Source organism: Eptatretus burgeri, chromosome 7, assembly GCF_056783735.1.
Source record: "Eptatretus burgeri isolate ZD-2024b chromosome 7, Ebu_testis_v1, whole genome shotgun sequence".
Taxonomy (NCBI): domain Eukaryota; kingdom Metazoa; phylum Chordata; class Myxini; order Myxiniformes; family Myxinidae; genus Eptatretus; species Eptatretus burgeri.
Window position 1 is genome coordinate 58196904 of NC_140967.1, and position 24003 is coordinate 58220906.

The window sequence follows — 24003 nt, forward strand, 5'->3', positions numbered from 1 at the left end:
CGCTGAGATGTTTTTTTTTTTTAAACACTTTTAAACCTCGAGTTGTGCAGGCCACGAAAACGTCTCGAGACGAAATGGAAAACGCCCTTTTCAGCACATATCCCTTTAAACATTGCACTGTACAAGTACAAATCGGACATTCATCACGCTTGGGGTTCATCAATATCAATGTGTCAGGTCAATATTTGGATTCGGCTGTTAGAGATCGGAATGGTCAGTGTAACGAATCAAACACACACCTTTGTTGTTATTGACATATCTTGTACGCTCTGTTTAAAACGGGCATTGCCGTTCGCTTCATGGTCAGTGGCGGCCATACGAAGACCTTTTTTTGCGGTGAACCCACCTTATCTTGCTATAAGGGAATAGTTTTTATCAGATAGGGCTCGTTACATCCACTCGTTCTTTGTTCGCGAGTGTCGCCGTGTGCGAGATCTGGCCTGCAGGCTGTGCGGCCTAGTTTTGAGCACAGCGCGTTTTGGATTAATACGTTTAGCCTGTTGTTATCGTAATGGAACACCCTGTTATGCCTGGGGAAATGATGCAGGACCGGGGTACACCTGAGAACGCGATGGACCGGGGTACACCTGAGAACGCGATTTACCACGACACACCAACAAATGAAAGAGTCCTCAATTCGCCGGAAGATGTAATGGATCCCGGTTGGTCTGGGGATGCGACCGACCCCGGGTGGCCCGAAGGCGCCGCAACGGACCCCGGTTGGCCCGAGGAAACGACGGATCCCGATTGGCCTGAGGACGAGACGAACTCCGGTTGGCCTGAAGAAGCGACGGACCCCGGCGCGCTTGGGGACATGACCGACCCTGAAACATCCGAGGACGCGACCGACGATTATACACCCTTTGACGCCGACGATCGTGACGCACTCGAGGACGTGACCGATCCTGATACACCCGAGGACGCGACCGATCTTGATACACCGGAGGACGCGACCGATCTTGATACACCCGAGGACGCGACCGATCTTGATACACCCGAGGACGCGACCGATCTTGAAACACCCGAGGACGCGACCGATCCTGATACACCCGAGGACGCGACCGATCTTGAACCACCCGAGGACGCGACCGATCTTGATACACCGGAGGACGCGACCGATCTTGAAACACCCGAGGACGCGACCGATCCTGATACACCGGAGGACGCGACCGATCTTGAACCACCCGAGGACGCGACCGATCTTGAACCACCCGAGGACGCGACCGATCTTGAAACACCCGAGGACGCGACCGATCCTGATACACCGGAGGACGCGACCGATCTTGAACCACCCGAGGACGCGACCGATCTTGAACCACCCGAGGACGCGACCGATCTTGAAACACCCGAGGACGCGACCGATCCTGATACACCCGAGGACGCGACCGATCTTGATACATCTGATGACGCGACGGACCCCGGTATGCCTGTGAACCTGGGGACGCTTGCCCAGTTTCCCCAGATGCATGACTTCAGTGGTATTTTTAAAAAATCGTTTAAACATTAATCAATGCAGTTCTTTATTGGTTCCTTTACAATGATATTTACCTGTTTTTGGAAATATTTTAGGATATAAAAACATTACTGCGATTCAAAATTGGACTTTTAAGTGCCCTCTGGGGGCTGAGTACCAGGGGTATTTATTTAATTTGTTGCTTCACTCAGAGTATCCCTGTGCCTATCATTCTTCACTAGATACCGGCAGAGTACCCGCCCTACAGGTGATCTTGTTCCAAGCATGCAACACATTTTTCTGACGCATACCTTTATTTGGACGGTGTGTAGGCAACTGACAGCTATGTAGGCAAAAAAGAGAATAACCCGGGTAACGTGCACGAAGCAAAAACATACCCAAGCACCTCACTCAACACTGGAAAACGTGGGGACAGGAATACTGTACTGTAAATGGTGCAGACTTGCAATACCCACTTCCACCTGGAGGCGGCGCTTCACGATACACATTTCCATAGAAAATTTCCGTCCTTCTCCCTCCTCCCCCACTGACAAAGATAAAAACACCCCTATACATTAATTGGGGTCATGTTGATCCGATGTCGCAAATCTGAATTAAATCAACCCAGAACTGTAGGAGTAGCGCAACAAACACACAAACACTGGTCTGTGAATTACAGTAAGGATACAGTATGTACAATGTACATACATACACAGTCAGAAAAACAACACAATACACACACGATGAATATACAAACAAACAATACACACAAATACGTCAGAACAACAACACAATACACACACAATGAATACACATTCACACACACACACACACACACACACACACACACACACACACACACACACACACACACACACACACACACACACACACATCAGAAAAAAACAACACAATACACACACACACAGCAAAAGAATAAGAAAGCAGCAAGGAGAGCTGTGGATAAGGTGAGGAATGATATGGAAGAGGTGTCCAACAAGTTGGAAGTGGATGGTAGGAGAAGGATGATATATAAATTGGCTCCTGACAAGGATGAGGCTAGTAAGGACATGAAGGGGGTGGGAGGTGATTAACGATGGTGGCAGGAGGCTAGTGACAGAGAGGGAGGCAAACGTTGGACTCATTTGGATGAAGAGGCTGTTGTGATGGATGATTGAGTGATGGATTATATCGTGGTGATGGATCTGGTAAGCAGGAATATATTGTTACGGATTTCAGAATCTGATCCGACGAATGCATACAAACATTGAGGTCCTCACAGTTATTTTCCCTAAATGCATCTCCAGGATAGACCCATCCCCATGTCTGGTGGGATTATAAATGTGTTGCGTTGAGAAGGGTAAAGAATAGATTCCCTCTCTTATGGGAAGCTCCTTTTTACAGCGCGGCGACATCGCGCTGTTATATATAATTGGCTATTCTGTCCTGTGTCTTCTGTCACGTCTTCTGTCACACTTATGGCCGCGTACGTCCCTTTGATCTGAGGGCTATAAATAGAAATTTGTCCAACGTCACAACTCTTCCCGTCATGCATGCAAATTCACCGTGTCTACATTTAAATTTTATAACTGCAAAATTGTTTCATCATTCTTAACCTAGACGTTTACTGCCCTCAGCCTCGCGATATCGAAGTATTCGCTTCTTGTTCTCTTTACGATAGACACATTCATGCTCGTGAGATAGCAGTTAGCCCAACGGAGGCTCGACACCTGCCTTTTTCTATCGATGTTTAACTGTTGCGGGGCCAGGCGTCGGCCGCGAGCACAACCACCAGATGGAGCAATAGAGTCGGCTCGACCGATCACCCGGAATTTAGATCGTACTTCTTCGGAAAACTCCGGAAAAGTACAGGTCCCTTGTTGGACCGAAGTTCGCCAATAGACAGACCACGTGGGGTGGGGGTCGATTGCCAATTTCAATTTACCTAAATACCCACGTGGTCCAACCTACCGGGGAAATTCACTCTCGACACCTCCCGTACAGAACGAGCCACTTAGCGTACCTGTTCCATGTGCAATCTGAGCAGTTTTGATCGCCGAGATCTGTCGGTCCCAAATATCCCGTTACAACGGCAACGGCCTGGCTAATTTTCCAACATGCAGAACGTGAAGCCAAGGAAGGAATAGACACGAAGGAGCTGAAACATTTCACAAATGGGGATGTTTATTTACAATGGGGGGATGAGGGGAGCACATAAGGGCAGAGTTAAACTGAATATTAAAGAAAGCAATGCAGGTATGTACAGCAAGAGCACTTATACAATTCACTACTAAGCTGACTGGCGCCACAAAAACACATACGCACACACCCGAATAAGTGGTGGCTACAACCTTTATTGAGGCCTTCAGCTCGGAGGGATAGGACGAGCTGAAGACCAGGGTCTATCTCGGACCTGACCACCTCGCGTGGTCTTTGCGTCAACCCGGGCACCAGCGAGAGGCGAGCCGAACCCAGACACTGGCAAGCAACCCTTGCATTTTTGCGGGGGGATGGTGTCCTTCAAGCTCGCCCATTCGCTGAGAGAGATACGGCGCCCAACCCTTGCAGTCCTTGTCGGGGACTGGCGTCTCTCGAGCTCTCGACCGTGAGGAGGAAGAAGAAGACGACGACCAAGACCAGCCCAGACCGATTGACTGACTCCCTTTTTATGCGCTCCGGCGCGGCTCGACCCATCCCCCATCTGTATCCGTCCCGTCTGTATCCGTCCATTTACCAATTTCATGCATGCACTCACCCACACCATTTCACTCACGCTATATGCACGTTTACCACTCACACTCTTTACCACACACACCGAGACAATCGCGTTGGGGATTCGCGCTACCACAAGCACTCCCGGGGTCTCTTTATCCCCCAAGCTGCGTGTGTACCCGTTAGCATCAGCCCTCCCCTCTACCTCATTCGGCTCGACCGGACTCATCTCGTCGCGATCTGCTTCAAGGGAGCATAGCGTCTCCCTTTGTTCCTTAAGGAGGCTATCCTGCTGCTCACACTGGGTCCCGATACATTCCCCAAGCTCAACCCCATTGTCCCCCACTAACTCTACGTGTGTGTTCGTCAATTACTTTATTTTCTTCATCCTCAACCACTTCTGATTCCCGCGTCTCCGTTTTAATTCCCATTGTCCCCTCGCGTTCATTAGTTTCTTTCTTTGTCTCTTTTGTTTCCTGCGTCCCCATCACCTCAACCTCCTTTAATTTCTCCGTCACCTCTTTTGTTTCTTCCGTCGTCCCCTCGTGTCTCACCCTACACGTTTCGGTCTCCCCAATTACAGTGACTGCGTCTCTCGTCCCGACCTTACCCGCCTCCATCGCGGGCCGGACACATTGCACACTCCGTGTCGGTTCGGTCCCTCTGCCACGTGGTGCCGCCATCTTGCAATCCACTGTCCGCGTTTCGCCACGTGCAATCGCCCTTATTGCCTTTTGCTCTGCCTTGAGGTTCAACCCCATGCACTGCACCTCACCCCGCAGTGTTTGCGTATTTGCATCCATTTCACCCCTCATCTCATCCATTTTGCCATTCGTGGCTTGTAAATCGCCCTCATTCAGCTTTCTATTCCTGCCCACATTGCCATTAACTGGCCCATGTCAAGTGGACTCTGCGCAGCCGATTCGGCAAGGATCGGGGGGGGGGGGAATTTGACGGAGGGGGCGCTCTTGTGCCGCCTCTCCCACTGCGCCCATTACGAACTCTGGGTCCGGTTGTGGGGGATGGTCAACCTGCATGGCGGTGGTGTCCTGGACCATGGGTTCATCTACACTACGACCATTACCCACCTGCCTCAGCTCGTCTTGGCTAGACATGTCACGTGTTGGAAACAAAATTTAAAATGCTCGCAATTTGGGGGAACGGGGGGTTTTCGCTCCGTACACCCCTGATCCGACCCGTAAATTTCTCTACGGAGGCCGAGGGGCCGAATCGCACTCCTGAATACCAATGTTGGAAATTCGAACCTACAAATTTACGGAGATGGATGGGTTCGCACCGCACTCCTGACTACCAATGTTGCGGGGCCGGGCGTCGGCCGCAAGCACAACCACCAGATGGAGCAGAAGAGTCGGTTCGACCGATCGCCCGGAATTTAGATCGTACTTCTTCGGAAAACTCTGGAAAAGTACAGGTCCCTTATTGGACCGAAGTTCGCCAAAAGACAGACCACGTGGGGTGGGGTCGATTGCCAATTTCAATTTACCTAAATACCCACGTGGTCCAACCTACAGGAGAAATTCACACTCGACGGCTCCCATACGGAACGAGCCGCTTAGCGTACCCGTTCCGTGTGCGATCCAAGCGGTTTGATCGTCGAGATCCGTCGGTCCCAAATATCCCGTTGCAATGGCAACGGCCTGGCTAATTTTCCAACACACAGCACGTGAAGCCAATGAAGGAATAGACACAAACGAGCTGAAACATTTCACAAATGGGGATGTTTATTTACAATGGGTGGATGAGGGGAGCACATAAGGGCAGAGTTAAACCGAATATTAAAGAAAGCAATGCAGGTATGTACAGCAAGAGCACTTATACAATTCACTACTTAGCTGACTGGCGCCACAAACACACATACGCACACACCCAAAGAAGTGGTGGCTACAGCCTTTATTGAGGCCTTCAGCTCGGAGGGATAGGACGAGCTGAAGACCAGGGTCTATCTCGGACCTGTCCACCTCGCGTGGTCTTCGTGTCGACCCGGGCACCAGCGAGAGGCGAGCCGAACCCAGACACCGGCGAGCGACCCTTGCGGTTCTTGCGGGGGGATGGTGTCCCTCAAGCTCGCCAAGAGAGACACGGCGCCCAACCCTTGCGGTCCTTGTCGGGGACTGGCATCTCTCGAGCTCTCGATCGTGATGACGACGACGATGACAACCAGCCCAGACTGATTGACTGACTCCCTTTTTATGCCCTCCGGCGCGGCTCGACCCCTCCCCCACTCGGCGCGCTGCCCAGTGCATCTGTGGGTGGGGGCATGACCCCTCCCCCACTGAGCGCGCGGAGAATCCGGGAGCAAAGGGTTGTTGTTGTTCTCTGCAGAGCTGTAGTAATCAGTTGCTGTCGTTGTTGCAGTCATTGCTGGTGGTGTTACAAATAAAAGGAAATCCTAACTATCAAAAGTAACTCAGCACATGAACATTTATTTACCCATTAGACAAGGGAAAGGAAACTATCTATAACACACATACTTACCGATATAACTGATCTCTATGACCTGTATGTTGTGTGCTCATGGCTTCCAGATTCGCAACATAGCATCTCGTTCAGCAGCTCTATGGATGCTAACTGGCTCTTTTTCGTATCGGGCTGAACATTGAGGTAATAATTGTGGTTGACGTTTTATGAGTGCTTCACGTTTTCGCTCGGTAATTCTGGCAAATGACTGCTTTCTGCCGTTCGTCCAGCACCACAAATATGGCATCGTAGGTCAGGAATGATCGCGGGATGGGCGGGTTGTCACGTGCAATGATGCGCAAATGGAGTCTGCTTGAGGCTCCGCCCAGACGGGCCACCTATAAAGAGGACGAGAGGTCCGGTTTTTTCCAGTGAGTTGGCGACAGTCAGTTGGCGATAGCTGGTTGCAGTTTTGACAGCTTTGAGAGTCAGTTGGTGATATCTGGTTGTGGTTCTGACAGCTTTGAGAGTCAGTTAGCGATAGCTAGGCAACGGATATCGTCATTTACAGTCAGATGGTCATTTTGGCGGTTCCAGTCAGATGGCTGCTTCAGTCAGTTCCAGTCAGACTGCTGTTTCAGTCAATTCCAGTCAGACGGTCATTTCGTCAATTCCAGTCAGCCGGTTGCTTCGTCGGTTCCAGCCAGACAGGTGGTGAGCTGGCGACAGTTGGTGATGGCCTTGCAGCCTCACAGTTTCTCACTGCGCCTCAGCTTCTCACAGCTCCGAACAGCTGTCCGTCGGTTGTGGCTCCTGGAGGCTCCTGACAGTGGATGACGCTCGGACCATTAATGCTGGTTCTGCTCGAAACCTGCTCTTGGCATACCTGATTCTTGGGGGTGATGTCGACTGGCGTTCAAGCCTGTTTGCGAGTGGGTGCACGGCAAGGCTGGGCGCTGGCAACCGACAAGGCACGCTCACACATTTCAGGACGTTTTATTTGACGTACGACGATTTCTATTTAGTGAGCGAGACTGGATTTCTCTACCCCCCTGAATGAAGTGCTAGGTACCCTTGTGTCGTGTTTAATTGTTAAGTAAGGCATAGTGATAAGCATCTGCTCTTTGTCTATCAGTGCCTGATTAATTCTTTATTTGCTTGCGATTATTTTGATTGCTTCGAATTTACTTATTTTTATCACAAGGAAATAAAAAGGTTTTTTATTTATTTTTTCCGTATTAATAAATTCCTTTGTTGATGCTCCAACCTGTCCGTGCTTGTCCTTTCCTTCCATTAATCCAGCATTGTCCGAACCTAGATAGACTGGGAGGTAATTACCAAGCAAATTGACCTGTAATAGTCGGCACGCACCAACAGTAAAATGCTCGGCCGCCTTAATTGAGATTTAATCAAGATAAGATTGGCGCTTTGCCGAGGGCACGCTCCCCATTCAGGAAACCACGTGACCTCCAGTTAAACAGCAAAATTAGACGGTGGACACTTGAACTCGTGGTTAACTGATTGGCATTTGTGGTTCTAAAGCAACCTACCGTACCATAAAGTTAATTGTGACTGATGGCCCCAGGTCCGGCTCTTCCGCAGACAAACGGGGATTAAACCCCTTCATAATACACTCGGTACCCATGGCCGTAACAATATGTATGAGTGAGGGTTCAATTCCAGAGGTTTGGAGGACTGGGTTAATTGTGCCAATATGGAATGGGAAAGGTGATGTTCAAGATCCGGGGAAGTACAGGGGCATTACACTCCTAAGTCATGTAATGAAGGTACTGGACAGGATTCTGGACGGGAGTACAAGGAAGAGTGTGGATATGGAGATCAGAGAAGAGCAGCAGGGGTTTAGAAAGTGTAGGGGAATGACGGATGGGATGCTTGTGCTGAGACAGCTGGTGGAGAAGAAGTTGGAGGTACATGGTGAGACGGCATTGGGATTTGTGGACCTTGAGAAGGCCTACACCACTGTCCCAAAAGAGATCGTGATGGCGACACCGAGATGGTTGGGAGTGCCAGAAGCAGATGTAAGGTTGGTGGAAGGGATGTACAAGGGAACGAAGGGAAGAGTTTGGGTTGGTCCTCGGATGTTTGAGTTCAGCGTGAATATTGCTTTGAGGCGGGGAAGTTCTCTCAGCCCACTCATGTTTATCATGGTGATGGAGCTGGAAAGCAGGAAGGTGAGCTTGAGGGTGGGAGCATGTTGTACGCAGACGATCTGGCTGTTGTGTTGGAGTGGGTGGGATATGCAGGAGATACTGAGGGAGTGGAGGGAGGAATTTGGGAAGCATGGGCTGAAGATGAGTATGGAGAAGACTGGGGTGATGTGGGTGAGGCAGCAGAGAAAATAAATTAATATCAGGTTAGAGGTGAAGGAGATCAGGCAGGGAAATAGGTTTGTATCTGGGAGGAACAGTGACTGGGGATGGTAAGTTTGAGGCAGAGGTGTGGAGGAGGATTCAGGTGTGTACAAATGTGTGGAGGAAGGTGGAAGGAGTAATGGCAGACAGAAAGATTTCAAGGAAATTGAAAGGGAAGGTTCTGATATTGTGTGTAATGCCAGCCTACCTATATGGTCTGGAGACAATGGCTGACAGAGAGACAACAGAGCCTGTAGGTTTGTGAGAACAATTGGTTCAGGAGGATTGCGGGAGTGAAGAGGGTGGATAGAAGGAGAATGGATGAACTGAGAGAGCAGATTGGTGTGCAGATGAGCTTGACAGGGAGATTGGTAAAATGCCGGCTGAGATGGGCTGGACACTTGATGCGGATGGGGGAAGAGAGAATGGCAAAGAGAGTGGATAGATTGAGAGAGCAAATTAGGAAGAAATGAGGTAGACCATGGTTGAGATGGGAGGATTGTGTGAGGAGGGATATCTGTAAAGTAGGGGTGGTTGGAGAGTGGAGGGAGTTGGCTGAGGACAAAGGGAGGTGGAGTGAGGAGTATCGTGGTAAAGGTAGGGGAGAAGCTTGGTGCCATCGAACCTCACCCCTTATAAAGGGAAGAGGAGGAGAACAATCCTCATTTACCCAGGTGTTTCCATTTTTTTTTGTCCACTACCTGTATTTATCTACATTATAAAGTAGGAGTGTCTGTCCGTCCTCAACTACTCCCTCAGTTTTGCGGCTAGCCCTGCCAAACCTTCTGTGGAACCTTTTGGGGTCCCAGCTGGTGTCCTAAGTTGGGTGGGAGGTTTCACAAATTCCTCAATGCAATTATTTTGAGTTTCAATCCATACGAAACTTCTCCCCACTTGGATAGAACATCAGAATGGAGTTCATCTTCGTTTACCTGAGTGTTTGTAATCATGTATTTTGTGATATTAATGGTGTAGTATTAATTTGTGATTGGATTGATGGTGTTTGTAATGAAAATATGAGTTTAAAGGAGAATCAGGATATGATGTGAGGGTTTCCACCGGTGACATTCGTGGACTCAGCATTTGCAGTTTCGCCATTGACATCATTGAAATATTACCCACCTTACTTCTGTTGGGGTCAGCTGCGGTAACTTTTTTTTTTGTCCAAGTGCTTCACGAACCGGGCTGTCCATGTCCGATGTTTGACAATGTGCAACAGGAATGTGGAATTTATTGGTTCATCGTTTGGCATTTGCTGTTTTCACATTGTCCGTTTGCATTTGGGCTCCCTCCTGTACATAGCACGGGTACCTCGCTGGAAGAGATATATGATCATCTCTTTCCATATTTATCTTCATCTCCTGATTCACATTCACATCAACATCTTCCCCTATCCATATTCATCTCCTGATCAACGTTCGCTTTTGTTGATATCGATTTTTTTTGTATACGTAGTTGGGGCGTTCCATGTCAAGTGTACACATTTTTCAGCGAAATTTTGACACCGTCTCAGATTTCATTCTTTTTTTGTGCAAGTGTTTGTATCCACGGTAAAACATTATGTGTCAATTTTCAGGCCTGGGGGCCCATCGGGGCCCATTTTAGCCCCCCCCCCCCAAATTTGGGCACCCCCGGTTGACCCACAATGTTCCAGTGGCCATATCACAGGTTGTAGTGGTCCGATTTGGATGATCTTGTTATCAAAATGCTCATAAAAGCGAGATCTTCCGAATCGCGTACAGTAAAATCACTCCGAAACAGTAATTCAAAAAGTTATAGTTTGGGGCGCCCTTTGACCTTGGACCCCCGCCCCCCCCCCCCCCGCTCCCCAGCCAAACCGATGATCCCGAATTTTTCGTGTGAGAATACCCCTTCATATACTCCAACACCTCATCATAAATGAAAATGGGATCTCAATGGGTTCAAGTGTGATGATGGTTTTATTGTTCGGGGTCCACATATCACTAATTCTTGATTTGACATTGGGCGATGTTTGCCGTCATCGTTCCAATGACGTCACCTGCTGGCAGGCGACTTTATGTCTGAAATTGACAATCACCATCTCTGGACTATTATATATATTGCATCATTTGCGAAAAATTATTCTGCCTATTGTGTCTTGATTTTTAAGTGTACATTTTTTGTATAACCATCTTCGAATTAAGTTATAAATGGGCTAATCTCAGTTTTTGCATATTTTGCAGTTAGCATGGCGACTGAAGATCGAAAGGAGTTCTGAAAATACTGTTGCGATCCGTTCAGTTTCCATAAAACGAAACAACGAAATGATCTTCGCAATGTGTCAAATGATATGTTGATGAAATTTTCTTCAAAGGTGAAAAAAGATGACAGACTTTGTACAGAAAAAAACTCTCAGTTGTCACCAGAGCATATTGAAGAATCATCTTCGACCAGTTCAAAATTATAATAAGAAGGTACTATCGAAGGCATTGCAGAATCTATTTTGACAGATGAGGATGAGGAGGTTTTTGAGCGAGAAGCAGAAGTTGACCTATTAAACCAGTCGTTATCGATGATAGGCGAAAGCCCATTCGACAAACGAAAGGCGGAAAGGAACCCAGGGTACGTTCCTGAAAAGCGAAGTGGAAGATTCTGTGCGAAAGAAATTAGAATTAGTTGCTGGACCAAGCACTGCGGAGAAAACACAAAATACAGCGTCAAAATGTGATGAAAACTGCATGCCAGAGGTGATCAAAAGGCTGAAAGAAAAATACGTTGTTTCGAGCCGTTCAGAGCAAATACGTATACTGACAATATTTGCTCGGAATATGAGCATCAGAGGGACGATGAGTGAATTCAGTTGCTCCCAAAGAATGGCTCTGCAAGCCAAAAATTTAAAGAAAGAAAATGGTATGCTATCGTCTCCAAATCCCAAACAGGGTAAAATATTGCCTGATGAAGTGAAATCCGCCGTAACCGAATTTTACCGAAGTGATGAAGTCAGCCGAATGATGCCGGGAAAAAAGGACTGTGTGGTGGTCAGGAATGAACATGGAAAAGACAAAATTCAAAAGCGCCTTAAGTGCTTTGGGGCACTTCATGTGTGACCTTTGTGGATTGAGAAACAATCTCAAGGAACTGTTTCAGAAATTCAAAGAGCAGAACCCTGGCTTGAAAGTTGGATTCGCGAAGTTCGCCATGCTCCATCCCTCGGAGTGTATCCTGGCCGGGTCAGGCGGTACACACAGTGTATGTGTATGTACGATACATCAAAATGTGAAACTCATGATGTTCGGTTCCAAAATGCCACAGATAGCCGAACTTCCGAGCCATCATCATGTGATAGCACGCATAATTTGTAACCCAGCACAACCGGCATGGTATTTCAGAACTTGTGAAAGTTGCCCATCAATTGAAGACTTCAAAACCGAGATACTGAGTGCTTATGAACTAGAGGATATTGATGAAATTTAGTTTAAATGGTGGACATCCACCAACAGATCTCAACTGAGCTCCATGGTCCTGCCTTTGGAAGAATTCATTAATCAATTCTGTGAACGCGCTGTGAAATTAGTGAGGCACTACTTCATTGCCAAGGCCCAATCTCAGTTTCTGAAAAATAAGAAAGACGAAATCGGTGAAGGAGAATTTGTCATTATTGGAGACTTCTCAGAGAACTATTCGTTTGTCGTACAGGATGCGGCCCAAGGATTCCATTAGAACTGCTCTCAAGCGACAATTCACCCCTGGGTTTACTATTTCAAATCGGACGATGGCAAATTAAACCACGATTCGTTCACGATGATCTCAGAATGCAATACTCACGACGTTGTCTCAGTCCACCTCTTGCAAAGAATGCTCATTGAACACTTGAAATCTAGCTTTGGAAATGTAAAGAAACTTCACTATTTCTCAGACAGTTGCGCTGGCCAATATAAGAATTACAAAGCCTTCATAAACCTATGTCGTCACAAATCAGAGTATGGTATTGACGCAGAATGGCATTTTTTGCCACAAGTCATGGCAAGGGCCCTTCAGATGGCGTGGGAGGTACAGTCAAACGAGAAGCAACACGTGAGAGCCTGCGTCGACCTTACGACAGTCAAATTATTTCTCCAAAAGATCTTTTCGCCTTTGCTGAAAATGGTTTGAATGAAATGAAGTTCGGTTACGGGATCCAAGAGGCGTATGACGAGGAAGAACGCAATCTGGAAGAAAGGTTAAAAACGGCCAAAACCATAGCTTGAACTCAAAAACTTCATGCTTTCATCCCTATTTCTGAAACTGCTCTTCAAGTACGTGAATTCAGCCTGAGCGAGGAACACCGTATCGAGCCAGCTATTTCAAAATCGACAACTGTTAACGGGAAACTCTCAGGTTATGTCACAGTGCACTATGATGGAAAATGGTGGCTTTCCTGCATCATGGAAGCCTTTCAGGACACATGAAGTGTAAGTGAATTTTCCACATCCAAACGGGCCCACAATTAGTTTATTTTTTCCTGACATTGAAGATCACTGCATTTTAGACATTTCTGATATACTTCTTTCCGTAGAACCAAAAACTGCTACAGGTAGAACCTACACAATCAGTAAAAAAGAAACACACCTGTCAAATAAAACATTGGTTGGCAAAAAATCTTGACTATAATATGCTAGGAAAAACTCTTACTCATACTCGTATCGCTTCCAGTTCCTGCATGTGCATGTGGAAAATTTATGTACAATATACTGATATAGTGTATTGGAAATCTTGCGTTCAAATATTGTGCTATATATTGTGGCGTATTGTGTGTCCAGCACCCGAGTCCCCGAACAATAAAACCATCATCACACTTGAACCCATTGAGATCCTATTTTCATTTATGCTGAGGTGTTGGAGTATATGAAGGGGTATTCTCACACGAAAAATTCGGGATCATCGGTTTGGCTGGGGAGCGGGGGCCCAAGGTCAAAGGGCGCCCCAAACTATAACTTTTTGAATTACTGTTTTGGAGTGATTTTACTTTACACGATTCGAAAGATCTCGCTTTTACGAGCATTTTGATTCCAAGATCAGCCAAATCGGACCACTACAACCTGTGATATGGCCTCTGGAAGATTGTGGGGCAGCCAGGGGCACCCACATTTGGGGGGCCCCTAAAATGGGCCCCGATGTCTAAAAGATGGTATTTTGAGTTTTTTCACCCAAGTGAATAAATGACCAACATATGGGGAGAAAATGAGGTATTAGTGTCGGGAGGGTGTGTACACTTGACATGGAATGCCCCAGTTGAGGCTCATGGAAGAGCTAGAATTAGTACACTTAACGGATCAGCACACAACATGACAAAAGGAATAGTTGAGAGAAGGGAAAACACCAACAGCAGAAGTGAAGGCCAAGATAGAGGCATACTTGGAAATGAGAGTGTGGAGGAACATCTACATATATATATATATATAGCACGATATCTAAAAAAAACGATATATAGCATGGCATCTCAATAAGTTATCGACGGATTCGGATGAAACTTAGTAGACAGGTTGGGTGTCTGAAAAGGAGAACCGATTCGATATTGGTGAAGATTTGGATCCGGGGATAATACGTTCTCCCTCCCTGCAGGAGAGATGACGTAATTCAATAAAAAAAAATCCCTTCCTTTCAGCATTTGCATTTTTATTTGGTTTCATAAAAGAAAAGAGTATAATCAACAATATATTTTCAACTGTGGAGTTATTTTTGATGTTTTATAAATGTAAAAGTAAAAGTTCTGTTCATTAACTTTCTTGCTAAATGTCATAATTCAAGTGAGCATGTGCAGATAGTAAATTGGTTGCATGTACTGTGCCATGGATTATTTGTTATGATTGCAGGCACTGAGGCTATGGACAGTGACGCTGGAGAACAACATATCAGAATGGATGAAAATATCCAACATGCTGCAGAGAAGAACATCCACTGGGTTGGCAGAAAGCAGGAATGTGAGCCAGAAGAGAACGTCATCAATGCACAAAATCCCAGCAGTCCAAAGGAGGCAATCAAAGCTGTGGAAGAAAAAGTAGGGGATCCGGATTTGTTAAGCAAGTGCGATGTGTGCGGGAAATGTTTTCTGCGGCCCTCCGAGTTGAGGCGGCATGCAATGTCGCACACCAAACCGTTTGTGTGTGCTGAATGTGGCAAGAGCTTCTCACGTTCGGCGTACTTGGCGCAGCACCATTGTGCATTCGCTGAGCCCACACAACTGTCATGTGATCATTGTAGCAGCACTTTCACCCGGGCTGCCCAACTCACACGGCATCTGAAGGTGCACGATGTGTGCTACAGTTGTCCTGAATGCAACAAAGAATTTGTCTCATCATCAAAACCGGCCCAGCACCAGCAGGTTCAAGATGAAACAAGTCCACTGAAATCCAATATGGATGAATGTGAAATTAAGCATTCGATGCAGCAGGCGCAACATGAGGAAATTCCTTTGACTGAAGTTGAAGGTAAGAAAACCTACAGGTGCCAGGAGTGTGACCATGACTTTTCCAGCTCAAAGCAGCTGCATTACCACAAGCGAGAACATGTGCGTGAGTTACCATTCTCTTGTGCCGACTGTGGGCGTGGTTTTCATTGCGTGTCAGCATTCAATCTTCACCAAAGGCGACACACAGGCGACAAGCCCTTCATGTGTGACCTTTGTGGAATGCGCTTTTACCAGCCCACAAACCTGACCCTACACTTGCGCACACACACGGGAGAGCGGCCTTACAGCTGTGATGTGTGCAGCAAGCGCTTCTCACAGCGTTCAGCCCTTGTCGCTCACGCCAAGATTCACTCTGCCAAGCGGTCCTACATATGTGAGATGTGTGGAAAGGGTTTCCTCACAAGCAACTACCTGATTGTACATCGGCGTATCCATACGGGTGAGAAGCCTCACAAGTGTTTAAAGTGTGGGGCTGCATTTGCCAACACTTCTGGTCTTTCCAAGCACATGTCAACACACACAGGTGAAAAGCCTTATGTGTGCAGTGAATGTGGCAAGGCTTTTGCACGTTCCTCATACCTTATGCAGCATCGACGAATGCATACAGGAGAGAAGCCTTGTGTGTGTGCAGTGTGTGGTAAGGCTTTCAAGCAACTTGCTGGACTCAATTACCACAAGAAGCGTTGTTTCTTATCATTTGTGCCATGATTGTTTCACCTTGATATGATCAAATAATTCATTTCCAAGTACTACACTACATTAGAAGTACAATTAAGGAGTACACCTGATCTTATACAATCAACAAACATACAAGACACCACGGAGGTTCAGAGGCATATTTGACATTGCAGAAAATGAGGGGAAATTGAAGACATCGTGGAAGTTCAAGGGGGAAAAGAAGACATCACAGAGCTTAAGACACATATATAAGAGACCACGGAGAGAGAAGATACCACAATTTAATGACGGAATTTCCACGAGTTCAGAGATAATCAGTCACTTTTCAGGCCTGGAGAAAAATAATTCGGCCATACTGTGTTATTTTAAAAGGTTGTACAGATTAGAACCAAGACGTGAGAGGGTAAATACAGTCAAACGGTTAACATACCTGTAGATGAGGAACTGACGTGATCTGTTGAAGTTTGAAGATTTGTGGATTCTCAGAGAATCATCATTGTGGGTGTAGGAAGAATGATCATAACGACACAAAGGGATCCACTTTAACATTGACCAATCCATTGAGTTTTTAATTTGGCCAGGATTTTCCTAGTTTTGTTAAATATACAGTGGGATCTTTACTTCAAATACTGCGGACAAGAGAGCCAGCTTAACACCGACAACTCCCTTAAAATTTGTTTTCTTTTGCTTGTCTCGATCCAGACTCGTGAAGGATTTGTGTGTTCAAGTTAATTTAAAACTATAGGGTGGAAGATGTTACAATCAGATTGCAGCATACAGTACAGAGAAACATAAATTAATTGTGGAAGAAAAGAGAAACGTTAAATGCAATTATGAATTGCCCATAAGATTGAAGTGTTGTACAAGTACATCTAAATTCTAAAGTATGGGGGTATTTAATCTGATGAGAGAATCTACTTCCATTAGTGAATAAGGAAAGAAAATAAAGCTTTTAGCTTGAGATATGAGATGATAGAAATGTAGTGAGTAAAACCTGCCAGAAGAGGAGCAGCCAAAAGTGGAGAGACAACAGAAAGACATGTCAAGATCAGGCTTGAGTACAATTAATCAGATTGACAATCAAACTGTGGTAACACATGAAGACCCTGAGAGCTTCCTCAAAGTTAAGTGACTGTCATCTACATATTACATATGCAAAAAAGGTGGGGGGGGTTAGACGTGTGCATCACCGTATGGGGTACTTCCCCAACCGCTATTTTGTATACCCCATACTTTACCCTTCCCTTCCCTCCTCTTATTCCCATCTCAACATTATTTTACTTTTCTTCCTCTTTCCCCTCTTTATCTTCCATCCACCCACTCTTTATTTTCTCAATTTTCATTGACTCTATTCACCCCTCCCCCGAACTTTCTTGAACCTTGTGTATGTAATATATAGTTGGCTTTTTAACTTCAGCAATTATTTCCTCAAAAGTTGGAGATTAATGTGTTTTTAAAGCAGTAAAGTTTGATTGCAATGATAGATTTCTTTCATATCTTTGCTCAACACTGGGATGATACCCAAAGGGCAATAACATTGAGGATCAGTGTTGTCTTTCTTATTGTGGGTGGGAGTCATTTCTGCCACTTTTCAGAAGAATGGATGTTATGTGCAATAATTGGGATTTGCTTTTAAGTCATTTGGAGAAGTATTTGGTTATTGACTGTAATGTGATATTTGTTTGGGGATAAACCACACAGAATAACTTAGATTCCTTTAAGGTCACCAGTCAAATCAAAGTGAAAGATGTTTTGCCCCTGTTTTGTTGAGCATTGAAAATGATGCTTATGATATCGAACTCTAGTACGATTTGTGAGAAGTTTGTGGCTTTTAACTTTTTGGCCAGATGGATCACAAGGGTTCTGATTTGCTGCCGTGGTGTACTTGAAGATCTTGTTTACAATGATATCATGCACTTTGAGGAGTTGAAGTGTATTGAGAAATCTTGCAACAGCATAGGTAGTATACATCAGGGGTTGGATCTGGAAGGGGGCCGAGGGCATTGTAACTCCTTCCCCCTTTACTGATGGACACCCAAGATTTACGATTGAATTTACAACTTATGTCACATGATCATGACGTACCTACCACAATACATCTACTGCCACCATAAATAGCACAATTATGCATTATAAACTGAGAAAACTTCTCATTAGTGGACATCTTCACCAATAATGTGGCTCTGGTATGTCCTCTAGTTAAACAGTTGACATTATCTGTCTGTAACCATCTGCATGTTTCTGAGCAATATTGAATTTGCCGCCTGTTGCCTCGAGCAATAAATGTGAGGAGGAGCTAATATGTTCCTTTGGGGCTGGGGAGAGTTCCTGCAATTGACTTTCAGAACTAAATAAGACACATTGGGTGGAATGGTACAAATACCTAAAGTTGTTTCTGTAAATGAATGAAGCTCTAGTCGTCTTCCTGGATTCCATCATTTCCCACAGTGAGCATTCAGATGTGTTCTCATCTGAAGGAACTTGGGATTGGGCCAAAGACACCAGGCATTTTTTTGTTTGCATACAATGTTTATGTGAATAACTATCAAGAACTTCCTCGATGAATTCAACCTCCTTGCTGCCAAGCTGCAGAAGCATGACCAAGACATCTTTGAGGCTTACAGTGTGGTTGATGAACTCATTCATTCTTGAAAGACCATCGGCACCGCTTTCAGCTCCTTGTTTGATGAATTCCCCCAGCTGGCTGGGAATGTCGGTGTAACAGAGTCTGTTCCCAGGAAGACTAACCTGAAAAGGTACTGCACCAACGTCTTCAGTGAAAGTCCAATAGCGCACAACAAAAGAACATTGCCATTCTACTTCTGGAATCCACCATAACACCCATTATGGAACGATTTGCAGGTGATGTATATCATACCTATGTAGTTGTCTCATAACCATCTGGTGCAGAACCATAGCTTATGCTGCTGCACAGTTCTAGTGCAGAACCCGGTGAGAATATGAAAAGCATGTTCACTGGGAGAGAGGCCTTTTCCCAAAATACCTTGGAAATTAACTCAGAAACAGCGAACTGCACCATGCTGAAAAGGAAGGGTTAAAATCTGACGTCACAAGTCCTGACAACCTGTGAAGCATCTACCAATCACAATTGCAGAAGATGAACATTCTTTTTCTCTGATGAGGAGGAACACGGTCTGATGTGGCAGTAATTGTGATGCATTACAGTGAGAGAAATCCCGTATATTAAATCTCACACTTTTGTGCAGATACCCAAGAAAACTTTGAAGATTTGCCATTTCTGATTGGCTCTCTCAATCAGTGGTACAAATGCAGACAGCCAGACACGAGCACTCTAGCATTGTTTTGATCATGTGCTGAGGCATTGGATTTCAGAAGTAACAGTGTTTGTCCACACAGAACTTTGAACCTCATTTGGTATTTTAGTTTATTTTATGTAGAAAAGCATCGATGAATTTATGTAAGAATAATTTGCCAAGAAGACGTATCATTTTGTACCATAATATCCAACTTGAACGACACTCATGTATTTTTTGGGGGTCAACAATTTAGTGTTCCTCGTTGTTTCAAAATGCTTATGCTGCTGACAAATATCGTTTTTGCACAACACAAGAAACTGCAACCTGGAAATTTTTCAAAAACTTTCATGAACTGGTGCAGCATAATCACCTGGTGTGGAGGATTGTGTGAATAGGGATGTCAGAAAGGTGGAGATGGATGGCGAGTGGAAAGAGAAGGTTGGTGATAGAGGGCCGTGAAGGAGTGTTGTGAAGAGGGACAGAGCAGAGCAGCAGCACCTCAGTACCAAGCAGCCTCCCATCCCCCCTCCCCATATAAAGGGATTTTGTTGAAGAACATATATATATATATATATATATATATATATATATATATATATATATATATATATATATATATATATATATATATATATATTACATATATATATTACATATACATATACACACTCATACATACTGTTACGAATTCGCGCCCCGCCGGCGTGCGAACGACCGCTTTAGCCAATAGCGGCCGCTTCGCCCACCGAACGTGCAATTCAGTCATGACCCTCTCGGAACAACGCCGGGAGCTAGTCACGGGTGGGGGTTTAACCTCACCACAACTCAGTCCGCATTCTACCCAAGCGAAATAGGCTCCGATCGCCGAATGGTCGATTTACCTAAGTACCCGCGCGGATGGCGTACCGAGGAGTTGTACCACGCCACAGGTCGAATCCGGACATGAACCGCTTAAGCGGCTCGTTCCGTGCTACAGGGATAACCGAGCGGAGTTATCGTCGACCTTGACGGTTCAGATTAGTTACCGGGTGTTTTCAACCCACTATTAATCCCTTACGTGATGCAAGATGAAGATTCAAACAAAGGAAAGGACGCAGTGAAACGGAGAACAATTGGACGAGCACATTTATTCCGCGCCACATGGCAGCACGGAAGGCACGTATATTACAGTCAAGCAAGAAAACACAATAAAAGCAAGCGAAGAGACACACGCAGATCTACAACCGAATAATGCAATTCACACGGCAACACTTAAAACAGTTCTACTTCACCAGACTGGGGCCACACACACATGTTTACACAGAACCCAAAATGAATAGAAGTCGCGACTTCCCTGAGCGTGTCGAGTCCTTGGCGACCGTCACTCTGAGTCTCTCCGGCGTGGTCCACTGGGCTCGTGCCTCGCGCCTGCACATGTCGTCCGCCCGACAGGAACGAACGAACACAACCTCAACCTCTTCCTCCGAACGAACGAACCAAGAGCAAGGACTCTCCATCAACTCTCGACAATTCTCCTCCAGGGACAAGGGGGCCGGGACTCTCTACGCCCACGCCTTTTGTAGGGTCGGGCTCCACCCTTCGCTCCGCCCAGCCCCGTTCTTGGCTCCTCCTTCCTTTGAGACGCTTCCAGAAAATGCCTCGAAGGGGGGCGTTCCTCTTCCCCGGCCGCGTCACACCGCGCATCCGCCAATCGGGAGAGGACGCGCCACCCCCTCCCCCTTTCTCACCAAGCGCGGGGAAAATGGCGGGAAAACCCCACAGGCGTTGTTGGTTTTCTTCTCCACACGCCGTACGACGAGGGAAGGAAGATTCGGGCGGGAGATATTTGCACGGGCGTTTTGGGCGGGAGATGCCCCTTTGCACCCTTGTTGCTGCTGCCACTCCGCTCCTTTCATCCGTCTCGTGGAGATCGTGACCGCACGGTGCTCGTTGAATGGCGAGTGGCGAAGATGGTGGTAGCGTAGTTGTGGAAGGTGGCGTCGTGGTGTGAATGGCGTGATTGTTGGCGTCGTGTAGTGAATGGCGTGATTGTTGAGATGTTGGTTGTGGCGATGTTCGTTGTTGTTCTTGCACCAAAATAACGACAGCAAAAGAAAAACGACTAACTGAAGAATCGCAGCCCGAATGGACCACATATATTCCCTCTATACAACGGGTTTGGGCTAACTACACATGAACTTATCGATATATCTCACCTGAGGACCCTTTATGGTGTATTGCGAATTTATTGCGAATTTCCACAGCCGTAACAATACATATGCACACACGGTGGGGTGCAAAAGTACGAGTCCAGTAGGAAATTCATTCATTGAGATGTGATAACAAAATCATTTATTGTAATATGAAACGAAAAATCAATAATCAGTGTGACCCCCTTTTGCCTTGAGAACTGCCTCAACTTCATTTGGTATCGATTTAATTACCTCCCCCACTGAAGGTGGATCGAGGTTATGTTTTTACCCATTTGTCTGTCTGTAAGCAGGATATCTCAAACAGTTATGGACGGATTCGGATGAAACTTGGTAGACAGGTTGGGTGTGCAACAAGGACGAAGTGATTCGATTTTGGTGAAGATCTGGATCTGGGAGGAGAATTTTTTTAAGTGATTCTTCAGAATTTTGCTTTTTACCTTTTACCATTTTTTGGGGTTAATAACAGTTATATTCAAATGCACAAATATATAAAAACAATTCCCAAACATCTTTGAAAAAAACATAATACCTTCGGCGACTTCGTCCGCGAAGGCATAGAAAATATTCCTCTTCCGGAAGCGGTCGAACTTGGCAGTACCTCTTCTTCTTCCTTCTTCAATGAACATTGGCATTTTTCTACATGGTATGCACTGTGGTCGGAGGCAAACTTAACAGCCATGCGACATCAAGTGCACGTTCACTGCCAAATAACGTCCAATTTCACTTCTAAATAGCCACTCTTCAGTACAGCACATTTATTTCTGTGCGATGCAAGGTACTGTAGTTCTTTCAGTTATTTTGCGATCACCTGATCTGGTACTTTAGCGATGTATTCTTGTGTCTTTACCAGTTTTGTAAGTTCTGAAAATGCTCGGCAATAAAAAGGTATGCTTTTAAAACGACGTAAGTGTGAGTCGAGTAATGCAAATTGGGTCATGGTATTAATAACGTTACGACGTAAAAAGGGGACACATAAATCGGGGTGTGACTGTACAGCACGATATTTCAAAAAGTTGTAGACGGGTTATTATAAAATTTGGAGGATGAGTTGCATATGTGACAAGAACAAGCCAATTGGATTTTGGTTGAGGTCCAGATCCAGATCCAGTCTTTCAGTGGGATACAAAACGTAAAATGTTCAGCCTGTGAAGGAATATGCTCTAATGAATGCCGGTCTAGTTTGTCTATGGATTATCTTTGAGTCAATCCTTTCCAAACAGTGTTGTTGTGCACTCCAGAGCATAGTCAGACTATGTATATATATATATATATATATATATATATATATATATATATATATATATATATATATATATATATATATATATATATATATATATATATATATATACACTCTACCGGTCAAAAGTTTTAGAACACCCCCATTTTTCAGTTTTTACTGAAATTTAAGCAGTTAAAGTCCAGTGAATAAACTGAAATGGTACAAAGCTAAGCGGTAAACTGCCAGAGGTTAAAAAAAAAGTTTAGGTTACCAAAAATAGAAAAATAATGTAAATTTCAGAATTGCTAAAAAGGCCCTTTTCAGGGAACAAGTATTGGGTTAGCAAAGAACTGCAGCTGTTCTGCAGCAATGGAAGTAAATGAAGCCTTGAAAGTTGATGCAAACAATTCCTACAGGTGTCCCAACTTTTGTTGATTAGTTGCAAACCCTCTGTCTGTATAAAAGCAGTGTTGGAACAGACCATGTTGCTACACCCTCTGAAGCATTATTTGGACAATATTGCACTGCAGGAAGTAGTATATTGCTATCATAATGGCGAGAAAAAGACAATTAACAAAGGAAGACAGACAGACCATTCATGACAACCCTTAAAAGTGTAAGTCTTTCCTTTAAAGAAATTGCAAAGTGAGCCAAGGTGTCAGTGAGTGCAGTTTCCTACACCATCAAAAGGCACTTGGAAACTGGAGGAAACTCTGACAGGAAGATGTTTGGCAGACCCAAAGCCACAACACAATCAGAAGACAAGTTTCTGAGAGTCAACAGCATGCGTGATAGGCGGCTCACAGGACAGCAGCTTCAAGCACAGCTTAACCACTGGTCGAAGTAAGGAAGTCCCAGTTTCAACTGTGAAGAGAAGACTTCGAGCTGCAGGTTTGACAGGTCGAGTGGCAGTAAGAAAGCCATTGCTAAGATGGCAAAATAAGAAAAAGAGGCTTGCCTGGGACACGAAGCACTGCCAGTGAACTACTGAAAACTGGAAGAAGGTCGTATGGACCGATGAATCAAAATTTGAAATCTTCGGTTCATCACACAGGGTTTTTGTACGCCGTCGAGTAAGCGAAAGGATGGTTCCTCAGTGTGTGACACCAACTGTCAAACATGGAGGAGGAAGCGTGATGATCTGGGACTCTTTTGCTGGATCCAGAGTGGGTGACTTGCACAGAGTGACTGGCACCCTGAACCAAAAGGGCCACCATAGCATGATAATTACCCAAAACATACCTCCAGGCAATGTCAGAACTACCTCAG

The 24003-nt window shown here is 45.5% G+C and overlaps 2 protein-coding genes across 5 annotated transcripts in view; one reads left to right on the top strand and one right to left on the bottom strand.

Moving 5' to 3' along the window:
• Positions 1-24003, bottom strand: part of HERPUD2 (HERPUD family member 2) — a 112857-nt gene that overhangs the window by 58926 nt on the left and 29928 nt on the right. The gene's annotated exons all lie outside the window — the stretch shown is intronic.
• The window catches only part of LOC147023330 (uncharacterized), a 30321-nt gene continuing 6398 nt past the window's right edge, over positions 81-24003 (top strand). For 3 of the 4 annotated variants that reach the window (XR_015060140.1, XM_085888598.1, XM_085888597.1), the window contains exons 1-2: positions 81-1421; positions 14769-15803. Coding sequence is in view for 3 of the 4 variants with exons in the window: in XM_085888598.1 (XP_085744724.1) it covers positions 512-1421; positions 14769-15803 (1945 nt within the window). In the remaining variant the exon portion in view is untranslated. Of the gene's footprint in view, positions 1422-14768; positions 18107-24003 lie in introns of those variants that run through there. The other variant, XM_085888596.1, reaches the window with a different exon arrangement.